The sequence below is a fragment of the Mustela putorius genome, unplaced genomic scaffold (assembly GCF_011764305.1).
Source record: "Mustela putorius furo isolate JIRA1106 unplaced genomic scaffold, ASM1176430v1.1 tig00003859_pilon_pilon_pilon, whole genome shotgun sequence".
NCBI lineage: Eukaryota > Metazoa > Chordata > Mammalia > Carnivora > Mustelidae > Mustela > Mustela putorius.
The window spans coordinates 29,829,110-29,847,428 of NW_025422011.1; the positions used below are offsets into that span (position 1 = coordinate 29,829,110).

Here is an 18,319-nt window from a genome sequence, read left to right on the forward strand (position 1 = left end):
GCAGAAACCCTGAAGGGGGAAGGGGGAGGGAGAGGGCTCGTGAAGCTGGTTCAATCCCTCCCTTAACCAAAATCAAAACACCCCTCTACCTAGGCCAGGGTAGATCCCTAGGCCAGCTGTCATCCCGCATGACAGCTCCAAAATATTCTTTCCTGCCTTTCCAACAGGCCCTAAGAGGACTTAACCTCACAAATGCATTCTTTTTAGAACTCCGTTCAAAACACTTTCTCATACAGAACTGCATTTCTCTCAGCATTGCTGAGAGGTAGGGAGAAAGATGCTGATTTCTTCATCCCATTCTACAGATGATGGCAACAAAGCACAAAGAGCCTGGATGACTGTGTACAAAAAGATACACCACAAATCGGTAGAGCCTGGGAACAGCCAAAGAAATTGGGAGGATGAGGTAGGAAACATTAGCATTTCTTGTGATCCCTAAGGTTCTGTCTACCCTACCTGCTCTGCCACCTGCTTTTTCCTAGGCCCACACCCTTCCATTCACATCCCTGGGGTCATGTCCTCAAAGAAATTCTCCCAATATCTGGCTACTCTGACATACTTATTCACAAATTCACACTTCACAACTGTGCACGTCCACACCAAAGTGATTAATGAACCCAACACTGACAACGCTCACCATGTTTTACTTCCGCTTCTCCAGTGGCCATCACCATGCTCGTATCAGTTGACCCCATTTGTGGACACACCTTGAAACTCATCACTTGAAATCTCTGCACGTCTCATCTCAGATACTGCCTCTCCCATGCATGACCACAACCTCCTCTCCTAACTCAGCAGAGCCTCTGGGCAGCACAGCTCATGATTTTGCTCCCCCCAGCTCCACGTTGTCCCCTTCCCAACCTAGACTGGGACAACCAGGCCGTAACTAGTACCTTGGTGTCTCAGGTCCCAAGGTTTGACAACTTGTCGAAATATGAACAAACAGTCCTGGTGAAAAAAAAAAATGTACATATCACAGAATCGTGCCAATGGGTTTCTCAAGAAGAAACACTCTCCACCCACACAAAAATTAATTCAAAATGGATTAGAGACTTAAATGTAAAACATAAAACTATACACCCTTTTGAACAAAACATAGGAGAAAATCTTCAGGATCAAGAGCTAGGCAATGAGTTCTTAGGACATCAAAAGTACAACTACAAAAGGGAAAATTAATAAACTGGATCTTGTCAAAATTAAAAACTTTTACTCTGTGGGATTCCATGTGAAGAAAATGAAAAGAAAAGCTACAGACCAGGAGCAAATATTTGCAAACCACATATCCAGCAAAGGACTTGTATCTAGAATAAAGAACTCCCAAAACTCAACAGTAAAAATATAAATAATCCAATTAAACAATGGACAAAGGACATGAACAACAGTTCACCAACCAGAATATACAGATGGCAATAAGCACATGAAAAGATGCTCAACATCATTAGTCATCGGGGAAATGCAAATCAAAACCACACAAGATATCACCACACACCTATCAGAATGGCTAAAGTCAACAACAGTGAGACAACCAAATGCTGGGGAGAATGCAGACAACCTAGATCACAGGTGAAAACATGAAATGGTACAGCTGTTCTAGAAAACAGGTAAACTAGCTTTAAAAAAATGCAGAAGGCACAACTACCACTCTTGGCCATTTTATCCCACAGAAATGAAAACTCACATTCACAAAAAAAACCTGTATATAAACAGTCATAGCAGCTTTAGCTGTAATAACCAAAAACTAGAACCAGTCCAGATGGTCTTAGACAGACACACCACAGAACACACTCAACAATAAAAAGGAACAAGATACTGATACATACTAACAACCCAGAGGAATCTCCAGGGAATTCTGCTGAATGGAAAAAGCCAATCTGAAAAGGTTATATCCAATTTGATTCCATTATGTACCATGTTTGACAGGGCAACATTTTAGAAATTTAAGACTGCTTAATGGCTGTCAGGAATTAAAGTGAGGAGGCAGAGTTGGGTGTGGTCATAAAAGGGCAACCCCAGATGGGGCGCGTGGGTCGCTCAGTCAGTTGAGCATCCAACTCCATTTCAGCTCAGGTCATGATCTTAGGGTCGTGAGATCAGGCCCCACAGTAGGCTCCATGCTCTGCCTGGAGACTACTTGGGATTTTTCTCCTTCCATCTCCTTCTCCCCACTTGCTTTGAAAAGAAAGAGAGAGAGAGAAGGGAAGGAAGGAATGAAGAAAAAAAAAAAAAAGAAAAAGGGAAGCCCCAGGGATCCCTGTGGTATTGGAACTGTCCAGTTTCCTCACTATGGTAGTGGATACACTAACCTACACACATGGAAACACTGTACAGCTTAATACACACACATAAACACCACACATACACAAGTGCAAGGGGGAACAGGGAAATCTGAATGAGATCATTGGATTCTATAATGAATTGCACATCAACGTTAATATCCTCGCTGTGATAGGATGTAATAGTTTTTCAAAATCTAACCATGGAGGAAAATGAACAAAGTGTACAAAGGAGCGCTGTATTATGTCCTACAATGGCATGTGAATTTACAATAACCCAATACAAATTTCAATTAAAAAAAGAAAATAAGAAAAAAAAAGAAGAAGAAGAAAAGGAAACTCTCCAGGTTCTCTCAGGGCCTCAATTTTACTCAGCATCCCCCACCCTAATCTCTACTGAGCCTGCTCTACGTTTCAAGAGGCCACAACCCGCCCCAGCCCCCATCTGGTCCTGCAAGGTGCCTCTGGGAAAAGAAAGCTCTACCCCCTTCAAAGTCGAGTCTGGGTTTTCTGTCATCAGACAGGTCCTCACCTCATCACTTTTCTTCCCTGCTCATCAACGGCCTCTCCCCTGCCCAAGGGGAAGTTTTCCTTTAACTGTTCATGTCCTTCAAGATGCCATCTCAAGGCTCTCCCTGTGTGTGGCCAAACCTCTCCAAACACTGGGCCATGGTCATGTTCCATCTTGGTACAGAGGAGACACCAAATGAATAAAGTAGTTTACCGCCTGGACCCAAGCTCTGTAAAGGATTGTTTCAAAGGTGAAGTCTCATTCTCGGCTCATTTCTTTCTTTCACCCACTCCAAAAACGTGCTCCTGGCCTCCTGGCCCCGGGCTGCGGCCCCCTAGCCCTGTAGTCCTCAAGCTGGCCCATCATCCGGCTACCCAGGGAGCTTCAGAATACACAGATTCCCAGCCCCTACTCCCAGAGGTTCTGATTCACATGGTATGAGTCAGTTTTTGTTTTCTTTTCTTTTTCAGCTTCTCAAGTGCTTCAGCTGCTGCTGGTCAGGCTAGGGAACCACCAAGAGGTCTCCCTTTTCCTCACAAAGGTGATCTCTTCAATGCCCCCCTGCTAGAAGCAGCTCATTCAAAATCCATGGCCGCTTCACCGTGACCCACAGTGAGCTTGTGTCCCACAGGCTGTCCCCGCCGCCACTCTCACAGCTCCAGGGACCGCTTCTCTGATGGTGAGCCCCCACACAGCCTTGGTGGCCACCCAGTACCCTGAAGCACATGACAAAACTCAACCCTTCATTCCTCCCCTTTCTACAAACCTGCTTCTCCTGTCTGACCTCCCCACACTTCAGCCTCCGGGCCACCCCCGCCACCACCCGAAGCAGAATCCTAACACCATTCAACTCCTCCTTGTCTTTCACAAATCCCATCGGGTTAGCCAGTCCTGTTGGTTCCACATCTGAAACTTGCCCGCCCACATGCTGGTACCTGGTCCGGGCCTCCTCTTCTCCCCACTGGGCTCCTTCAACAGTCATCTAACCTGCCCACACACCTGCAGAGCTGGCTTCAGAAACACAGGCTGAGCCACATCATCTCCCTGGGGAAAATGTCATGGCTTCCCTTTGTCCTCAGAATGAGCACCAGACACCACAGTGTGGCATTCAAGGTCCTCCATGACGCAGAGGTGGACCATGTTTCCAGGCTGGCCCACCATCGCCCTCCTGGATACACTCTCGTTTCTCAGAGCACCAGAGCTGTGCCCTTTGTGCGCCGGAATCCTGGAACCACACCACACACAAACACGCAGCTTCCTGGCAAGAAGAGCCTCGACTTTCCATGGGTTCTCGAAGGGGTCTCTAATCCAAAGTAAATGAAAGACAAACATGAACTGGCCTTTCCCCATTCCAGGTTAGCTCCGAGAAGTCAGCCTCTTATTCCCCTGCACTCTGTACTAGAGACCCGTGTGTTCCCCAGTCAGGAATAACCACTCTCTGTGGCCCTACCATTAAGCTCTGGCTATTTCTAGTGAAGAACAATCTTCCGTACCAGTATGTACAGCTGACCCAAACATTGGGTCCACTGTGGTTAGGGGACAGCACAGAGATTAGGGGCGTTGACTCCCTGCAGAATCAAAAATCCGAGTGTAACTTCTGACTTCCCTCAAACTTAAGTACTAATAAGAGCCTAATGTTGACCGGAAGCCTTACCAATAACAAGCAGTCGATGAATACATATTTTGTATGTTATATGTACTGTATACTGCAATCTTCCAAGAAAGTAAATTAAAATACAGAAAACTATTCATTTTTTAAATCACAAGGAAATACATTTACTGTACTGTACTGTACTGTACTGTACGTACACCTGCATAGAAGTGGAACTGCAAAGTTCAAACCCATGTTGTTCAAGGATCAACTGTAGTTAAATGTATAAACGGGCTTGGTTTTGGACTGTCAGCTCCACCACTTCTTTACTGTGTGACCTTGAGCAATTAACTTGACCTTAGGCCTTAGTTTCCTCAGCTATAAAATGGGGAAATTTGCAGGACCTACACCCTTGGGCTGTCATGAGGAACAAATAAGACAACACATTCTAAAGCAAAAAAAGCCCCCAGTAAGTGGTCACATGGGTCAGCTGTGTGAAAGATTTTACATCTGCAAAGATTCACAATGCACGGTGCAGGCCGGCAGTAAATGACTTCTGAATCCACGTCTTCCTGAATCCCAGGGCTAATCTGCTGCTGTGGGAAAGCTGTTAGAAAGCATAACTTGGTAATACTTCAATGTTCTCTTCCTTTGATTTCTCTTATGACCCATTCTGGAGCCATCCTACATTTTACCCAGATTGTACAAGGGCTCATACCTTGTGCATAAACCTTTGCACGTCCCCCCCCCCCAATTAACCTTCCTGGTCAAAACGCTGATGACGCTGGCTTTGCTTTCTCACAGGAACCAAACTATTTCAAACCCCCATTCTGAGGAGTTCTGAGGAGTCCAGAATTAACCCTCATTCTACTCCTGTGCCTACCGGGCAGAGATCCTTCCTACCTCCTGAACAAACATCTCCCAACACAGGTTAAAAAACCCAGATTTCTTCCTTCTCAATCTAGGAAGACCATTAAATATACAAAATCTTTCTCCTGTTTTTTTCCCAGCTTTTTCCCTTCTTTTCTAGTCAGTGCCTCCAACGGCAGAGGCCCTTTCTTTGTCCTGAGCATTATTCTGATATGCACATATTCAACAAACATTACTGATACCTTTTGTGTCTGACAAGACAGACAGGGTGGGGGCCTTGCCTTATGGGGCTTCTGGTCTGTTCTAAGGGCACAAGTTCTTTGGGCTTCACATTTGCAGCCAACTTGCTTGAAATAATACCCCAAATCACAGGTCAGACAGAAGGAGGAAATCAAAGATGCCACATGATGGCCAGGTGCAGAAAAACAAGTTCACCTCGGGCCCCACGCTTCACTTTTCCAAGTGGCCTGGAGATCCCATAGGGCTTGGATTTTATATTCATGTCCACCTCAGGGCTTCTGGGGCCTCCAGACATAGGCCACCTTCTTGGTTTTGAAAAGGGATGCTCCTCATTTCCCCAAGCGCTTCTCTAAGCCAGGAGGAGCCTGGGGACCAGAGATTTCGGTCTCTGCCCAACTGACCAAAGCTCAATTGTGCCTGCTTGTGTGCACCCATGCTGATGTCCACAGCCACCACCTCACTAAAGGCCCCCCTTCCCTCTTTCGTCAGTGCTTCTAAGAAGTAGGCAGAGGGGCCATTTCAAGTCCAGTGCTCTCCCAGCAGGCAGGGCTGAGGTCGGCAACTGGAGAGGACCGGCCCAGAGACCTCTTCTTTCTTACCCCCCACCCAAACTTATCCAGTCATCATAGCCCTTCTCTCCAGGGCTAAACAGTAGGCCTAGCATCCTGGCAAGAAAGGGGCCATCCCTGGAGCTGTCCCCAGACAAGGACCTTGAAGACATTTGCTCATAAAAGGAGAAAACCACTGCTCAGCAACTGCTCTGACCAGGCAGCCTGTAGGATCCCAGGGCACCAGAATCTTCCAGACAGCTTCCTGGCCACCATCAGGGCCAGCCTTGTGATCTAGGATCCTCCCTGCTGCGTTATTTGAGATGCTTTCTTCCCGCCAGCATTGGGCCAGGTGCCCTGGACACTGGTGGCCAAGAACAGGCTTCAAAAGGCTAAGTGGAAGGTGACCATCTTCAAAGGGCCCTCAGACTTCCCAGAAAGCTCCAGCACACAGCCCTGACCTGAGGTCAGAGCTTCCTGCAAATGAACTTGCGACAGCTCCATGAGGGCAGGGACTGTGTCTGTCTGGTTCACAGGTGTATCCCCTACAGCCCCTAGCAATGGGCTGGAATACAGGCGGTGCTCAATACTGATTAACACTGTCATTAACATAGAATGACCTCCACCAGGGATGGAAGGGAGCAAGGCTTGTGGAAAGAGCCCAGGTTAGGGGGCCAGACTGACCTGGATCTGAACCCGTCCAGCTCCTCCATTTATACTCTGAGCTCATGGGCATCCTCATCTACACAGCGGGGATGAGAATACCCACCTCAAAATGTTGTTGGGGGGAAAAAAATGTTGTTGGGAGCAGTGGACGGAAATCCTAGGTAAAGCCTATAGCCCAGGTCACGGCCAAGAGCACTTTCTGCTTCCAGTTCAAAAACACTTTTTACAGCCTAGTCACAGTTTGGACCCGACTGTCCAAACATGGTAGGGGGAATCTCAGAGCACAGTGAATTTATTTAACTCTTAAAACAATCCCAAGAAGTAGGATCTACTTAAATCCCTCTTGCAGTGGTGGAAAACAGATGCACGAGGACGAAAAGCAACTTGCCCCAAGTCTGGTATCTAGAAGTGGCAGGGCCAAGCCTCCTAGCAATTAATTCCAAAGCCCCAAAATTTTAAGTGCCACATTTTTCTGTCTCTAAAGTCATCGGTCAGGGAATGTTTGCTCCTATCCCTGCCCTGGTGTGATTGTGGGTGATACCTGACCCCACTGCCAGACCAGAATTTTCAGCTGCAAGAGAAAAATGCATCTGGGTATCCCCGCGGTTCAGGGCTTTTGTTTTAAACTAATGGCCTGTTCCTATGAAATTCAATCTCCAGCAAGTTTGCTGATCAAAAACTTTTCTCCCCTCCTGTCCTCCTGCTATCTCCTCTCCAACTACCTATCAGAAAAAGACACACAGCTATGTAAAAATAGGAAAAAGGAAAGGAAAGCACAGAGAGAGAGAGAGAGAGAGAGAGAGAGAGCACGCGCAAGCTTGCATGCCCTCAGGAACAGAAATCTCACTCACTCTCCTAACTATCCCTCAGGACAGCTGCCCACACAGAAGGGCCCCAGGCAGAAGCAGTCTGTCCACACAGAGGCCAACCATGTCAAGGCTCAGTGTCCCCATGCACCCAAGCAGCAGAGAGAGAGTTAAGCCTCTCTTCCAATGGCCCAGACCACCTCATAAAGACAGCTTCTCGGGCGCCTGGGTGGCTCAGTGGTTAAGCCGCTGCCTTCGGCTCAGGTCATGATCTCAGGGTCCTGGGATCGAGTCCCGCATTGGGCTCTCTTGCTCAGCAGGGAGCCTGCTTCCTCCTCTCTCTCTCTGCCTGCCTCTCTGCCTACTTGTGATTTCTCTCTGTCAAATAAATAAATAAATAAATCTTTAAAAAAAAAAAAAAAAAGACAGCTTCTCATCTCTTCCTTTCTGTAAGACTGCATCTGCCCTACCACCAAGCACGGAGGAAATGTCATTACCAAAATGAATCAGCGCTGCACCTGACCTTGCTTCTCAACTGGCTCAGGATTCGTGACATCACAACACACTCTACAAATGCTCAGAAATATCGGAAACCCTGACCACCCCCCCCCAGTCAAAAATGCTTGGGATTTCACCAAAAGGCATTAAATTATTTTGATTTTACCCTACGGAACCTAAAATGCTTTCCGTGTTTCCACTTTCAAAATGCTGAGAAGAAAAAGTATGCTCATTGGACCTCAGGAAACCAACTCCTGGTCTGGTTTGCGTCCTGGTTCGTGGACGGCAAGCTGGGGAGCCGGCCGGAAGCCAGCAAACAGAAACTCTCACTGACTCGGGCCCCAAGAAGCAGGGGCTTCCCCATGGGGGCTCCCAAGGCAAACTTCTCCCCCCACCACGGTCACAGACAGGTCATCAGCATCTGGGGCAGTCCTCCCAAGGGCCTAGTCTTCAGCTCCCGAATCCCTGCTAAACACCATGTCTCCCTTCCGGATCAGCAGAAGCAGCACAACTCCTCCACAGGGGTCAATGAGACAGGACTCCATGGGGGCCAATGCTGAGGGCAGCACTCCTCCCCAAGGCAGCTGCTTGGAGATGGCATGGCCTCAAGGGCCCTACAGCAAATTCATTTCCTGCACACTCATACCCCCAATCTGGACCCATGACCCTACAGCTGTAACTCCTAACACTGCTTGCTCTGAAGACCACCCCATTTACAATCAGGTTGGTCATTAACACCCTAAGTCAATGGAATGCTGATTTAAGGGAGAAAAAAAATTCATCTAAAGAACAAGTGCCCTCAGGAAGCACTCAAAACCTGACTGTGAGGGGCATTCAAGACATAGTCCCACAGCCAGCACTGCATCATTCAACACACTCATCGCTCTGGCTGAGGTACAAGTCACAAAAACCCCAGCATCCCAAAATGCACAGGTCCCGAGGACCCATGGACGTTAACTACCTGACTCTTTCTTCAGGGGAGAAAAAGGAGATGCAGGCCGAGGGTAAGACGATCCACCCTGGGTCAAGGAAGGGCTCAAATCCCGAGCTTCTCAGTGATCTTCCCATATGTAGCCTAGTGCCCCTGACACCCAATGACCAACAAGAGTACATACACACTTACTTCCACAAAAGAAAACTACTTCTGGGATGATGTTACAGGCAGATGGACTAAGCCCACCACGGCTGTGGAAATCAACAGAGAAGAAAATCAGTGGGAGTCGACAAAAATTAACTTTTGCTCTGAATTCCCTTCTCAGCGTGAAACCTCCTTCCTCCAGTGAAAGTGCCTTTCCAGGATTCCTGACTTGAGAAACCCCTGACAGGGGTGTCGACACAGGCCGGTATTTTATTTTATTTTATATATTTTTTTAATTTGAAGTTTTTTTTTTAATATTTATTTATTTACTTATTTGACAGACATAGATCACAAGTAGGCAGAGAAGCAGGCAGAGAGAGAGGAGGAAGCAGGCTCCCTGCTGAGCAGAGAGCCCAAAGTGGGGCTCGATCCCAGGACCCTGGGATCATGACCTGAGCCGAAGGCAGAGGCTTTAACCCACTGAGCCACCCAGGTGCCCCCAGGCTGGTATTTTAGATCACAACTGCTGGGCAAAAAAATGGGAGCTGTACCAGGTAGAGAGGTCTGAAGCCAGTTTCGCAAGCAGCAGTGAAGTTGGCCCCAAAGAAGACTCAGAGGTTAAAGTACTTTACTTTCCTCTGCCCTTAAAATGGGAGGAGTGGGGGCTGCAGCGGCAGCGGGGACACAGGTGCCTCTTTAGATACAGAGGTTAAGACCTCTCAGGCTAATAACCAGGCTGGGAAAGGGCAGCCCAACAAAGACAGACAGACAGACAGACACATACACACACACACACACACACACACACACACACGACCAGAGGCCCTGTAACTTTCTGCCCATAGGAGAGTTCATGTCACCCTGAGTCCATGTCACCCACGGACACGAAGAAGCTTCTCTGGCTCCAGAGGATCACACGGGAGCCTAAAACAAACGAAGGCCTGGGCTCTCTCCCCTGCGAGTGTGTGACACTCACAGGCCGCAGACTCAATGCCATGGAAAGTAGCATTTCCCTTGTTTCCATTACGTCATCCACGCTGGAAAAGGGGGAGGGCGGGGGGGACACAGCTGGGAGCAGCTGTACCACCATCTGCTCACTCCTCGCTCCTGGGCTGTGTGTGCTAGCCTGAGCAGCAGCAGCCCCCCTCCAGCCCCGGAGAGAGGAGGCGCGGTATTAAAGGTACAACACCCGATTACGGAAAAGCCTTCCAAATTATTTAGAGATAAATCACTTTCAGAATAAGTTAACAACCTCAGGAAGGTTGCTGAGCCTGTCCTCTTTGAGTTTTGGTTATTTGTTTGCATCTCTTTAGACTCAGCTACGGGGCAAACTCTGTCAGCTCAACGTGCCCCATTAGACAAGCAGAACATACAAGCAACCACCTGCCATCTGCTCCCCAAAGGAGGCAGCCAGAGCAGTACAGGTCTGCAGCTGGAAGCGTTCAGGGGAGGAGCAGGGAACATTCAGTCCTGGGACACAGGCGCCAGGCCGGTGACCACTGCTTGCTTATGGGCACCCTGAGCCATTCAGCTGACCAGTCCTATCTTCTGGGGCACTCCAGAAGTTCCCTCTAGAGCACTCTGCCAGGCATGCTCTCGGAGAAGGGGAGGCTGGTGAGAGCGCCTGGGGGGTGAACCACTTGGCTGGCCCCTCAACTACAGACAGGCAACAAGGCAGTAAAATAGGAGTCTGGAGGTCTGATCAAGCTACGCACGCATCTCACCTGGCCGACATAGGGCTGTATTTAAAAAGCAAAAGTGCTGGCTTTTAAAAATGAGTGATTCCATATATAAGTATCTGTACTGCTAGCTCTTCCTGGGAGTGAAGGAAAAATGAAGAGATTTGTCAACACGGGCCCCATTTCTACATGGCAGCAGTCACCAGGAGCTACTGAGATGGGGTATGTGCTCTGAAGAATGGGTCCGCATATGCCACTGCAACTAAATCCCTACCTGGACCCTGAGAGCTTTGCTGTCATGCTATTGCGTGTATAGAAGAAGAAAACCTCAGAGAACGATTTCCCGATGGTCCTTTGTTGACTCTTCCGGTTGGTTGAGATTCAGTCCCTTGGATGGCCAACTGAAATTCTACAAAGATCATTCCACCCAATACAACGAATGGATCTCAGTAGAAGGCTAGCTGCCACCATTCCTTATCACAAAAGCACATCATAGGATCTCAAAAGAACATCGCGGACTGCTTACCATACATCTTGCCTTCGTCCGATAAGATGATTTTCCTCCTCCCGCAGGGTGGGTAGATAGCCAAGGCTTCCTGAAAGCTCTGCTCAATGTCAGGGCTCCAGACCCCTTCTGCGTCATTGTCGATTGGCTTATCCGCAGAGTCGCTCATTCTTTCCATGTTTTCGGCAGGGCTCTCACTGCCGCTCCAGCTGCTGGGCTCAATTTTGGCGGTTGGATTTTCCAAGCCGAAGCCTGGAGCCTTTTCAAGAAAATAAACCTAAGACAGAAATGAAAAGATAGGGTAAGGAGGAGGTAATGACCAACAACACTGCCCTTCCTCATTCTAGTACCTACTCTTCAGGCTCCAGCTTTGCTTGGACAAGAGCTCCTAGAGGAGAATACAGGGTTTGGGGAGCCAAGTGGCTTTTGTTCTTCACGTACCGCGTCAACCACGCGTACAGAAATCCACGGCAGGCAGAAACTGGAACATCTCCATAGGCGTGAGAATGGGGCCCCCCTGGAGTTGCAAGTTCACCGTGAATCCCACAGAAACACTGACCAGACGCCTACAAGCTACCAGGAGCACTTTGCGCGAGGATAATTCCATGTCCACGGCAAAACCAGTTGTTTCCAAGAAAATGAAGCAGAACAAAAGATGTCTGCCTTGCCGTGGCAATGGGCACAATAACTTGAAAATGTCAAATGGCCCAATATTTGTCGATGAGATCACTGAAATGCAAGATGGTGGCAGGCTGCAGGAGGACACAAACACTCGTTCCACTGAAATGGCAACACCAGGTGCCCTGCACCTGCTACCGGACAGCATTCCGCAGCAGGGGTCCTCTTCTACTTGGCCACTCCCCACTTCTAGACTGTAACCTTGAAGCTGGGACCCAGCTGCCCCCATTTCTACCTTCCCGGCAACCGACAACAAGTGGCCGGCGCACTGGCAGAAATGTTCCAGGCCTACACGGGGCCCTCCGTCCGGGAGCCTAACTTGGAATTTCTGATCACATGAAAACCATAGGGAGTCTTTCATTTCTTTTTCTGTAGCCCTGAAGATTACAGAACCCGAGAGGAATTTTTCTCAAAGATTTATTCCCCTTAAATTATGCATGTAACCTATGGCCATAATGGGATAAGCTTTCCCAACAAATGTCAAACCGGCACAAACACTAGCACAAACACCAACGTGAAACTGATCTAATCCAGTACCCCCTGCAGTCTGCACACTAACATATCAATATTCCTTTGTTGAAAAAGCATCAGGTCACTGATTCAAAGGCTTCCCCAAAAAGGGAGATGGATCGAAGATGGGGAGGCTCCGGGCTTGAGTGGGAGAGTGTAGTGTAACCACCATCCTAGCCTGCTTCCCTGCCTCAAGTCCACCCAACATTACAAGAGAGGTGGGTAGGAGAGAGAGAAGCAGACGCCGGAGGCCCTGCCGGGCACCAGGGACTTCTCTCGGCTCCAGAAGAGTCACCGGAGAGCAAGCAACCCGTCTTCTCTCCTTCTCTCTCCCAACTGCTTCCCTCCCACCTGCACTCCCCCAGCTGCGTCTATCAACAGATCCCAGCGGCGGAAACTCGGGGGCCCGAGAACATTACACAATTAATGGTGTAACTAGTGGGTGCTTTTGGCTCCGTACCCTGACAGCTTTTTGGATCTAGCAGCACCTGGATAAAAGGAACCTTCGGGTTGTCTGCCTTTTAAATGCTGCCACAGATCCATCATTCAAAGAACTTGTCAGCAAAATATTTACTACTCCTTACCAACACATGTACATTAACACAGGACTCTACAAACTGCCAAACGTTGAGAGGTATCAATTATGCCACAAGAAAGGGTTTTGGGATTGACCTGCCTATGAACTCCACCAAGCCTCCAGTGTGGGTCTTTTCAGTTCTCAAATTATTATTGGGGTTGGGGGGGGCGGATTTAGGAGCCTCCTAAAAATTCAAGGTGAACTGTACTATTCTACCCTATAGTCTGTTCTGCCTCCAAAGCAGTTTCTTGGAGAAAATATGAGAGGATGAGCAAATGCTTTGAGGCAGTGGGTAATCCATCTTCTGCCTCCCTACCTGACCCAAATACAGAACAAAACAACACAAATGGCCCCCATGGAAGCCCAGGCCTGTCCCTGAGCTCTGGGAGGCTCTCAGCAGTATGAACTCACTGCAGGGAGCCACACTGTAGGATGAACAGTGATGTGCCCAGCATGCAACCATGACAGCAGAGGAACACAGTCCTGGGCAATGAAGGCCAGCTGAGGAATGGTGGGATCTCTATTTGCCTAAGAACACTCCCACGGAAGGAAGATCCTCAGTCCCCAGGCCAGAACACACCAGCAACCCCTGACCCTATGCTTGACATGCCTTCTTCCTCTCCCATCAGTTGGTCATACGGTCTATGCTGGAACATGACCAGCAGCAAGGAACCCGCTACCTCCCCAGCACCATCTCCCTCGTACCGGCATGCTTTAATCCTTCTGTCTAGGAGGCTAACACCCACGTCCCGGTTAACTTCCAACTATCCATCCCTTGAAAGTCTATCCATCCCTTGTGGGAGCAAATCCAACCCCCAAACACCCATTCAGGTATGACAGGAACAGCCCCGGATTGTGATCCAGACTAGAGAGAAGTCACATCATTTCTCTGCCCAGCGCTCATAAATGCATCCCAGTTGATCCACAACCCTCCATAAAGGACACTCAGAGAGGGACCTAGGATCTATAAAACCTCCAAGCTCCTCAGTGCTGTTCCTGAAATTCCTCTCTTGTGCAACTGTCTTAGGAGCTAAAAACCCGAGTTTATATTTATTCCCATTAAATTCCATTACTTTTACCCTTGGGCCTTGACTCCAAGCTAGTAAGATCTTTCTGAATCATTAACTGCCAAGCTTAGTGTCTCCAGACATATTGAACAACCACTGAGAGTTGCCACGGAGGAGGGTGTAAACCCATTCTAGAGAAGTTCCAGAAAAGATTCTGACTCAACATATGGAAAAATGTCCAGCTAGCTGAACTTCCACAAGGGGTGCTGTGCCTTCATGACAGACACTCTAGAGTCCTGCAAACAACCCTTTCAAATTACTCTACAGCTAAAAATCACTAGTCCTTGGTTAGGGAATGCAGTATTAGTGAGCATTAACTTATTCATCCTTTTTATTTTTTTAAAGATTTTATTTATTTGAAAGTGGGGGAGTGTGTGTGTGTGTGTGTGAGAGAGAGAGAGAGAGCGAGAGAGCACAAGAAGGGTGAGGGGCAGAGGGAGAAGCAGGATCTCTGCTAAGCTGGGAGTCCGATGCAGGGCTTGATCCCGAGACTCTGATATCATGACCAGATCTGAAGGCAGATGCCCAACTGACTGAGCCACCCGAGTGCCACTGGATCCATCCATCTCAGTAAGTATAGGCACTGTTGTAAACACGCTCATGTTTTTATTCATTTCCTGCAAAGGGGAGAACTCTGTGTCCAGGCTCTTGCAAGCTGGTCAGCTGGAGCCCAGCAGGATGGGATTATCAACTGTGGACAAGGGCCAGCACAGAGCCCCAGACGCTGCCACACACATAATCCTCAGAGTCACACATGCCCTCGGTTTTACAACCCAATTGTAAGATGAGGTCCTGTATGGGCAGAGAGTTTCCGATCACAAGGCTGGGGCTGGCTGAGAAATGCTCCCCATACTAGATACCAAAATAACCGTTCTGGCACTCATTCTATCCCTTTCAGCCCAGTTCAAAATCCACCTCATCCTGGAAACATGTACCCAGTGACTCTCAGAGTAAAGGCCACACATTAGGAATATCCTAAACACATGTGTAATGGGTAAATTACCACCCAATCTACCAGGCTTCAGAACGTAGAGAGCAACAAGCACCTGCTTGTTACCAATAATAAGGGCTAACTGAACAAGGCGGGCACAGAACATCTGTGCAGAGCTAAGGTCCATACCTCCTCATACATCCTATGAGCAAGGGAGTCAACTTACACTTGATGCAGTGCATGAAGAAGAAACAGAGTATTGGGGGCAGTGAACATAGCATGTGGTGTCAAGACTCAACTTGACTTGGCTTCCAAACCCGGCTCACTCACCACCCTTGACACCCAGGCTAAATTAGGGAATCTCACAGAAGCTTAGGTTTTAACTTATAGAGGGAGATAAACTCAATTCGATTCCAACACAGGAAAGTCACTAAGGGATAGAGGGACTCTCCCCTCACAGGACTGCCACAGAGATCCAACAAGATATACTGTGTATCATTAGTCCCTGGGTGTTTCCGTTTCCATCATTAATGCATTTCCAAAGGCTCATTTTTCCCCTAAAATCCTCCTTTGCTACACTATAATAAATTCCAGAAAGAAATGTTACCAGTGACCCAAACATTCCTAACTGCCCTCACAGCTAGACTCCCTAAATGGATCACTCTTCCACAATTACCCACTGACACCTGAAGAGAGGTGACGTGATTACAGAGAAATGACATATGTGTATTTGTCCAATACGCACTCGGATATAAAAGTCTGGGGGAAGCAGGGGCCGAGACAGTCCAACGTAGGTGCTTCTGACACCAACTCCATGCAAGGGATGTACTCACAAGGGGTGTGACACAGGGCACAGGAATCTGCTGCTCCCTTCAACTTAATTCCTGTGGGTCTCTCATAATGTAAGCATCTCACCCACTTATAGGTGATTTAAGAGCTCTCAAATAAAAGGGTGAGCTTTAACTAACCTCATGATTAATGCAACGCCACTGAACATGAGGGTCACAAAAAATCCATACAGATTCTTTTAGCCAATGTCTCACAGTCTATGAGACATTCAGAAAAGGGCTGGACTAGGCATTAGGACTCTGTCTCTACCTGAGTAGCCCAGGACCACACAACACTTATAGACTCCTACGTGCCTCAGTTTCCATCATTAACACTGAAGGAAGCCAACTAAGTCATTCATCGTCACCTTGCTTTCCCATACACTCTACCTACAATAAAGCTTAGTAAGGTGATTTGTTACTGCACCCCATCTGTACCCCAATCTCATTGAAGGCAAGGACCACAGCATCCCCAGTGCTGGCAGAGTCCCTGGAACCATATTCGGTGAAAGAACAAACCAACAACCAGATGACCTGAACGTTCTCTGACATCGATGCGCATGAACTTACCACCCAAGCTTCCCCTGAGAAGGGCAAGCGTTTCAGCCCCTTTCCCATCCCTCGCCCTGACTCTGGTCAAGGTTCTAATGAGAAGATCCCCAAAGAAGATTACCAAATTAGAAAGACGTAAGCGGACAGACATAAGCCTGGCAGAGTTTGAATAACCAAGCGTTGGCTATCTAATCCAATTTTTTAATTTAGTAATCACAATTACAACCAACAGTCTTTCTGTGTTAAAGACACAATTATGGGGGCACCTGGGTGGCTCAATCGGCTAATCAAGTCGACTCTTGCTTTCAGTTCGGGTCATGATCTAGGGGTCATGGCATTGAGCCCTGTTTCAGGCTCCTCACTCGGCCAGGAGTCTGCTGGAGATTCCCTCTCTCTCTCTCTCTCTCCCCCTCTGCCTTCCCCACCCCATGTGCCACGCATACATGCTCACACGCTCTCTCTCTCTCTCAAATAAATCTTTTAAAGAAAAAGACATAAACATGGTTTGGGCACTCTAGGAGCTAAGTTTCTACTTCGACAAACATACATTATTTTGAATGGAATGGTAATTTTTGAGATACAATATTTTGTCTTCTTTTTTCTAGTGGCCCCTAGATAAAACAGCATCAGAAGATGACAGCTGTAAGAAAAGCTGTACGCAGGCTATAAGGGAAGCAAAGTGGTCAGGGTATGAAGGCCAGAAGCCAAAGTGGTGGCCAAGGAAGAAATGTGAAGAGGCAAAAAATGGTAACAAAGCAAATTTGAGGGAGCAGGTGAATGAATAAGGCAACATAGGTCATGACACTAAACGGAAAGCTAAGGAAGGTTTCTGCAAGCTCAGAAGAATGTGGACATAGCAACAGTATGAGCCATTTAAAGAAACAATCACATGGTTGAAACAGTATTTGTAGTAGACAACTCAACCACACATTTGATGGCTCTAAGGTCACTCTGATCTTAATGAAAGCCAAACTTTTCTTGTAAGAAAAAAGCTGCCCTCCAATAAAAACACTAGGGCAACGATCATTTACTTCCAAAGTGAACTAGTACATCAAATCCATATTCAACCTTCTCCAAATAAACCATGTTTCCAGCATAAAGCCGGAAGCTTTCACGGAAAGCATCTTTAATCATTGCACCACTCCCACTGGGTATTTTTTCTACCTTATGAGGTAAACACCTAAATAAGTTGCCAAAGTCATATACTAACCAAAATTTGAATCCAGGAGTCATTTTTTGTCAGCTAGAATGCACCATCCATGGGATCAGCAGACTCAAATACACTCTCACTGGACAGTGAGCTGGAGGCTGGATTTCAAAGGGAGAGAATGTAGGCAGCGCTGAACTTCAGCTCAATCTACAACTGACACCCTCAAGCACAGTCTAATTAATTCCTAATGAATAGTGAGGATACTGACTCACCTCCCTGGGTAGTTGGGAGGAATGTCAGGCACTAATGATGGTTCATTGCTTTTGCATATGTAAAGTGGAACAAGTTACTAGTTCCCTATCATTTCAGACACGAGCCAAACCTGCCTACGACCGGCCTGAGAAATACAGGACCGACTGCCTGGATTTGGGAGGCAGCCTCCAGAGAAATGGGACTGCAGAATGTAAGGCACAGTCAGCGCAGAATGTTCAGGGAACGCCAACACTGAGAACTGAGGCCACGTCTGCCATCAAGCTAGTAGCAGTCAGTGAGCCTTGGTGTCATAAATTCCAACTGCCAACAGGTTCTAATTTCAGCAGGAAGGAGTGGATAATTACTCCTTCTCATTTTCCAAAATCAATTCCATATCAACAGGATCCAACCACAAGCCAACCCCTCATCACCAAGACCCGGGTGCTGAGCACCCCGTGAGAGGACTTTGGCATTACCCTCCTGAGATTCCCTGATGAATACTCCTGCTCC

General features: G+C 47.7%; 1 protein-coding gene across 15 annotated transcripts in view; it reads right to left on the reverse strand.

The window, feature by feature from the left end:
* Positions 1–18,319, reverse strand: part of TEAD1 (TEA domain transcription factor 1) — a 261,179-nt gene that overhangs the window by 164,687 nt on the left and 78,173 nt on the right. For all 15 annotated transcript variants that reach the window (XM_045065808.1, XM_045065807.1, XM_045065805.1 and 12 more), the window contains one exon: positions 11,287–11,542. In XM_045065808.1, the coding sequence (XP_044921743.1) occupies positions 11,287–11,443 (157 nt within the window). In that variant the 5' untranslated portion in view covers positions 11,444–11,542. The remainder of the gene's footprint in view (positions 1–11,286; positions 11,543–18,319) is intronic.